The sequence below is a fragment of the Cebidichthys violaceus genome, unplaced genomic scaffold (genome assembly GCF_023349555.1).
Source record: "Cebidichthys violaceus isolate CVI_PGR_0920_01 unplaced genomic scaffold, fCebVio1.0.p SCAF_7, whole genome shotgun sequence".
Lineage (NCBI taxonomy): Eukaryota > Metazoa > Chordata > Actinopteri > Perciformes > Stichaeidae > Cebidichthys > Cebidichthys violaceus.
Window position 1 is genome coordinate 10,914,861 of NW_027176927.1, and position 7,238 is coordinate 10,922,098.

Genomic DNA, 7,238 nt, shown 5'->3' on the forward strand with positions numbered 1-7,238 from the left:
TTATAATTAAAGACCCCTTTTAGGTCTGACCTTATCTTACCCACAATATTTAGTGAAGAAATAACAAGGCAATAGCTGAATGGTGTCGGTGTATTTAAAATAGAATAGTACTGACAGCAACCTTCAGTTTCACTGCCCTGCTATTCTATCTAACTGTGGTTGACTTTTTACTTTACTGCATCTGTATTTCTTCAGTATGTTATTGCTTATTAATCATCCTCCCATCTATTTACTCAGTACAATACAAATTAAATAGGAAGTCATGCCAGATGCATAGACAATAGAAATATGCAATTTTTACCTTGGGCAAGTAGTGATACCCTTATTTCTTGAAAAAATACAGTTCAAAGTTGATCAGACATTAAGTTAAAGCTTCCGCAGTAGGAGTTTGTAAATTCAAGTTAATATCTTCCAAAGTTAAAGTCTGTTAAGTATGAAATTCCTCCTTGTAATGGCCAGTATGAACAGGAGGGTTACAGTCATTGTGAGCATTCAAATATAATAAATGTTAAAATGCCTCACTCTGTGCTCCCACAGTGCACACCCCCATCATCACTTCACTGTCTTAGAAATTAGGGAGCTAATGTATGCTGGTGCTTTTGCTTGGGGCTTACACTGTAATTCTGGTCTCTTTTCTTTCTCCACTTTGTGTACAGTGCTTCTGCAGCGTTGCGTGGTGCCTCTTGTCTCAGGACTAACAGCCTTCGCCTCTGTTCTATTCTCCTCTCCTTTAGTTCATTTCCCAGGCAAGTGTATGTCCAACACCAGCTCCACATACACCTTCACCACCTGCAGGATTCTCCACCCTTCTGACCAGCTGACCTCTGTGTCCCCAAGGTAAACATCTTCATTACCAGAGTACTTTTTATTACTGTTGTACTGTATTCAGCTTTAAAATGTCTGCAATATTGCCCAGTCTATGGTTTGTACAATTGAGTTTAGTGTTCTATTATTATGAACAATTTGCCATCATGAACACATGATGTAATTTTCCTACCTGTATTCTATTTTTGCATATACGTTTTTTCCAAATGGCACATTAAGGAGAGAGAGCTGCTGCTATATCCACTGTAAACGTTGGAAGCCTTTACATAGAAAATGAATGATGACTTACTGTCGTAACAGCTAACGACTGATAGTGCGACTTCAACAAAATCCCCTCTGGTCTGTAAATCAAGCCGCTTCTCAGCCAAGGAGCAAATCCGCCTCTTGTTCCCCTCCAATAGATTTTGAGGCAGGGCTACTTTGATGCCAGAGCACCTGGCTGACTTCATGCTCTCTGTGTCCCTGCCGTCTGATTGGCCTTGGCAGGTCATGTGATGAGGAAGATGAAGTGGAGTTGTATCATGTGGTTGTCATGGCCGGAGTAGAGCAGACCCATTGAGTGCATCCACTGGGGGGTGCACATGGGTGAGGCAATGTATGGGAGTGCATTCCTAAAGATTGTGTGTGTGAACCAGAATAACATCAGCAATCTGCCCCAAATCCCCAAATAGTGGCATCACATTAAACGTGTCCCTATCTAACAATCGAGCTTCTGACACAGTGCTATGACTCCAATCACTGATCAAATCTAACTCTGTCAAGATGTCAGCATAGATGCTCATTCTTGTCATGTATGGTGAAAATCATCTGATCTAATTTGACATCTAGCATGGTGATCATGTGAATCTGGTCCTAACAAGATGTACGTGGGTGGATATTGTAACCCCTTTCTGAATTCAAAGCTGGCCCCTGTCAATCCAATGTCAGAGGTTTAGCATCTACAACAAGCTATACTACACTTTAAGACCTCTGCTGGTGCACCCAAAACACAGGACCCACTGTGGGTGAGGACCCAGGACCAGAGACTTAACTCACCCCTGAAGCAGATAACAGCAGCCGTCTGAACACCGGACCCACAACTGTTCACAGCACTGGGTGGGGGAAGATGATTGGCATCAGGCACCAGAGGTCTGCTTTGAATCAAGAGAGGGGTCAAGATATCCTCCATGTATATGACCACGTGACCCAAAAACCAGATAAAGGTCACGTGACTGCACCCGACTCTTTTTTGCATTAATGCGCTCTTATATTTGACTTACTGTGTGGTAAATAGTCTGTTTGTAAATGTGTCTGTAAGCCTTGATGCTCCTGAATGTGGTTGTCATTTAAGAAATGTTATTTATCACCAAATTTGCCCCATGGTCGATGACAAATAACATATTTTAAATAACTAAGTGATTTTATGGAGACTTGGATGAGGCCAAAATGGCCCAAATAGGAGAAAGGTTTGATTCCTGCATGGCTATGTTTAAGGTTGTGTCCATAAATAGTCTTAATTGTCACTAAAAGCCAAGAAAGAGGACTTAATAACTCATGTCTACTCATTTCTGTGTCTCCTGCTTCATTCACACCCAATGCCCCCTGTTCTTCCGCTACTTCCTCCCTCTCTCTCACCCCGCTTCTCCTCCCCTCACTCTTCCATCTCCAGCTCAGCTCTAGCCTCTTGCCAGAGCAGCGCTTGCATCGGCACCCCCACCCCCGCCTGCTCTCCTGTTCCCTTCTCTTCCCCGCCCACACCGTCATACACCCCCTGCTGCACCCCGCGCCGTCTCTCCCTCTCCCTCTCCCTGGCAGAGTCCTCCACCAACCTCAGGGACTCCACCAAGACCACCAGTACTTCCCTGGGCCTGGTGCGCCTCCTGCTGGAGCATGGAATTTCTGCCTCGGTGTACGATCCTCGCAGCTGGGACCGAGGGTTGGATGCCAGCGGAGCTTCGACACCCGTGGGAGGAGCGCAGGCGCAGAGGAGCGTCGGCTTACCGGAGGAGACTGAGCACAGGCGATCGGTGAAACGCCCAGACACCCTCCTCCTCCTCCAGCCCTCCACCCCCCCGAACTCCCCTCGTTCCAAATCGGCCTCTTCTACCACCAACCGCCCAGTTTTTCAGTTCAGCCCTTCTGCTGATGACCCGCCATTCTATGACACCTTCCTCGCCTCTAAGCCAGCTCGAACTATTCTGAGGGAAGTGCTCGGGGAGGCGGAGAGGGAGCAAATGGATGACGACGGCCAAACGGAGAAGCTGAACCTGCGGCTTGTGGACAAACTGAAACGCTTCCGCACCCTCTCCTCTCGTGCCGGTTCCGTTTCATCTGGGAGTACTCTCTTGGCCCCCTTTGGCACTTCCGGACTGGGAAACAGTGCATTGGGTGGGGGGCTTCCAGGTTTGAATGCAGGGCTCAGGAGGAATCGAAGCTATCCTGCCATGGTTGGGGCCAGTATGGCTATGAAAGACCCGGGAGGCCCCCCCAACACAGAGATAGTCATACCGCATACGATGCAAACCCCACATAGCCAACACACAGTGCACACACAGGAAATAGACAAAGTGCAATCAAATCACACACTGGCCATACGCATACCACAGACACTACGTGAACTGGAAACGGTCACACCACAGTTAAAACAGAGACACACCCGGCCAAACGACGGACTGTGGCATTTAACAAGCAACGACCAACACAGCGATGATGAAACTGGGACATAACGGGAGATATCCAGTGTATTAGCTCATATTACAACACACTGCACTCACGTTTTACAGTACCATACACGTACGGCATTACACATGTGCACACATAGAAATGTTTTCAAAACCAAATACCCTCATGACTATATAGACGTCCTTCAGCTATCCACAGACCGAACGGCTAGAGTGATGAACAGCAGTGCAGTCCACCTACAGACTCAACTGAACTAAGTTGGCTCTCCTAACCAGTCCAGACCCCAGTAGTGGTTGACATTGTTACTGTTTTATACTCATATGCTGTCAGACCAAACTAATGATGATGGAGTATGTTGCCTTCCTCTGTGCCCATTGTAATTGTGTATTGCATATACAATATTCTGTGTCATACATAGTTTAATATTAAAGGCCCAATCTGGTGGAAGTACTGCAGAGCTTTCCCACGACACTTTTTCGGTCTCATTTTCCTTCTCAACCTGAATGATGCACTTTAAAAAACAATACATGCATTTAATGTGCTGTGCGGGCACAAATGATTTAAGGTGACAGTTTGTTTCTTCAGACAAAGGTTGTTTGTCGCCTTGTCATGTCGCTTTCCTAGCAAGTTTCTGCCATGGCACTGCAACACAAAAAGCCTCTCCTCCAATAAAGACCATCATAACCAACACATCTATAAAACAGGTTGACAGCAAAAAAAGGGCTTTTTAATTAAAGGACCAGGGTGCAGGATTTAGTTGAATCTATTCACAGAAGTGGAATATAATATTCAATCTACAACCTCACCGCCAGATGGCACTAAATCCTACACCCCTTTAAATATTTGACACTTGTAAAAACTTTGTCAGAGTGAACAAAGTGACTATTTTATGCGTCATGTCGGCTCAGTGTTGGAGCTGAGACTAAGGACGAAGAGACTAATGTCAAAGCCAACCAGGAAGACAACAGAAGAGAGATACAGTCATAGTTAAGAGGGCTGCTAGTGTATTACCAGAGCCTAAATGTAAGGGTCGGCTTTTATTGTTGATTTTTTTTATACTGCACTGTATTTTTATTTAAATGTGGCAACACATTCAAACATGGTTCATTTTTCTACCTTTTTAATTTCAAAGTGCAAAATATTGTCACCTTATATTCGGGCCACTGTGGTATGTTTAAGTCCTTAATTGCACTGGAGTTAAATAGAATTGTCACATACAGTAGCATTGGCCCTAGAGATTATTTTCTACCGGTATTTCTTTTTTCTTTTTTTCTTTCCTCTCTGCATGTAACATGTATTAGAATCCAGATTGGGACTTTAATGTGCGATCTCACTGTGACTCACTGTTCCTATGTGCCTATTAACAGCCAACATACTGTATCTCATTGGAGTATGGGTTTGTATTATTTGATTAGTTAATCATTTGAATGCAGTAGAGAGAGTGCATGAGAAAAACTGTGCAGATTAATGTATTTGCATTTGAACCTGCTGAGGGTCCCCACACATTCTCATTTGTGTCCTAAGGAGTTTGGGTGAATCATTTATAATCCACAGGGACATGTAGCATATGAACGGTGATACAGAACAGGTCCAGCTACACAGACACCCGTTAAAACACTGTGACTACAGACAACAAGATGCCCGACCGGCACAAAACACTAAACTTGTTTTGACAGATTCCCCTTTTCTCCATATGGCCTGTGTAAACCTGGATCACATGCATCGCATACATACTGACCGCATATCATTTATGTTGTCAAAATCAAACAAGCTTGTGGGTGGGGGGAAGCAATATTAATCATGATGAAAATGTGTATGTTTATGAATGTAACTGTAAAAAGGAGTAACTTGAAATATCCAAATGTTGGCTTTAAGAGTGAGAGACTGAGCTTTTATCACAATTTTGTTGCTGAAGGAAAGTTTTTGGTATCACTGACCCAGTTCCAGCGTCCACCCTCGGGAACCCCCCAGGCATCGAGCAAACGTTCTGTCAATGTTACTAGGCTATATTTGAAAAGAGAGCATCAGTAACCATATTTGAAATATGACCTATTAAGATCGATCCCTTGCACCCTCATGCTGATCATGTAGGTGTCCGTTAAAGTCTGAAGTGGGACACTGGGACTGGGTGACTGCTTGTCCGACTGACAGTGAATGAATGGACAAAATGGCCGGCTCTGATGCCGGCAGGGATCTGTTGAAGTCCTTAATGATTAAGGGATTGAACTAGTTCATGATATTGAGTGGGAGATTAATAATCATTAACTATATTTATTAAGTATTTGGGTTATTAGAAGCACACATACAACTGAATGTCCATTATACATGTTTGAGTGAAGGGACCTTTGCAGATTGTATTTATGTCTTTAACAGTGGCACTGACATTTTTAATCATATTTCATTGGACAGTTTATGTTATTGTTAAATGATAAACATTTCTCCGGCGCTAGTAGTTACACAGACATTTCCAAAGGGTACAGTTAGACGTACACGCTAACAGTACATCGATGCTGCTCATAACAGTTGCACATTTGGGGTAAGAAACAATTTATAGTGCTTAAAAATTATACCAAGTGCTAAGACTGAAATGAGAAGGAGTTGTGTGTTTGTGCTTGCTTTTCTGTGTGTCAAACTGAATCATCTGAATGTAAGTTATTACAAACAGTAATCCTGCTGTAGGGCCATATACATGTGTACAGTATGTTGATTTATTTTCCGTTTGTGTTAACCTCAAAGGGGGAACTGTTATTACATTGTAAATGTATGCAACACATATAGTCATGCAAACTTTTTTTTTTTTTTTAAAGATGAACTGTAACAGAACAAAAATACAGGGAATTAAGTTGTTTATTTTCAGTAAAGAGGGAAAGAAACATTTCTGTTCAGGGACTGAAGTGTTCTATTCTACAGAACCGACCGCACCGTCAATAAATATGAAGACATTAAGAACGACTTGTTTGCCTCATTCAGCATGGAATACTGTGGTCATTTAATGTCATGTGAATGTTTAGCCGATCTTATATCTCTGGCTCAACGATTTTGAACCAGAGATATAAGTTCTCTACTTCTCCATTCACAGCACTGGCTCCCTGGTAGAGCCCGCATTCAAATATGCAGTGCAGTAAAGCCATTGCTGAAACCCTACACTTCGATATGACCATTGCACACCTTTGCCTCTTACAACACTTACTGCTTATTTGGTAGAAATAAGCAGAAACAGCTATCGGAGTGAAAAACGTCACAGCTTAAAAGGCACACTGGTCCACTGGCACTGCTTCATAGACTTGTCTGCAAATAACACTAAGGTCCTATAAACACATCAACAATAATTAAAAGCTAAAAGTGTTGTTTGCTCTGTGATATATCTGCCTGCTAATGTGTGCCTTAAGTACAAGGTGGTACCACACCTGTGTGCATTCAGACTGAACCCATCATAACAACCTACTGGGTCAGTGCAGGCAGTCATCACTCACGGAGCCCTTTTACTTTCAACATTTGCGGCTCTAGTGCTTTCAGTTCCAGCTTTATTCCACAGGGAGGCGGTGTGTCTCAGAGAGCAGCACTGACAGCTGGTGTAAACACGAACCACGGCCAACTCTAAGCCAGGAAAAGTAAAGCGAGGCAGCTTTGAAAGATTAAGAAATGCAACCAATGTTGGTCTAGCAAACCCATTTGTCTCACAATGAAGCTTAGCAGGTCTTTCTCTGAGGCTTCTCCTCCACCCCATCTGTCCTACAGGGTACCACTCTCTT

At 43.4% G+C, this 7,238-nt stretch overlaps 1 protein-coding gene across 6 annotated transcripts in view; it reads left to right on the forward strand.

Annotated features, from left to right (window-relative positions):
• trak1a (trafficking protein, kinesin binding 1a) overlaps positions 1-6,438 on the forward strand; it is a 34,433-nt gene extending 27,995 nt beyond the window's left edge. For 5 of the 6 annotated variants that reach the window (XM_068736341.1, XM_068736338.1, XM_068736339.1 and 2 more), the window contains 2 exons: positions 735-837; positions 2,474-6,438. In XM_068736341.1, the coding sequence (XP_068592442.1) occupies positions 735-837; positions 2,474-3,530 (1,160 nt within the window). In that variant the 3' untranslated portion in view covers positions 3,531-6,438. Of the gene's footprint in view, positions 1-734; positions 838-1,311; positions 1,421-2,473 lie in introns of all 6 variants that reach the window. The other variant, XM_068736342.1, reaches the window with a different exon arrangement.
• The last annotated feature ends 800 nt before the right edge of the window (positions 6,439-7,238 follow it).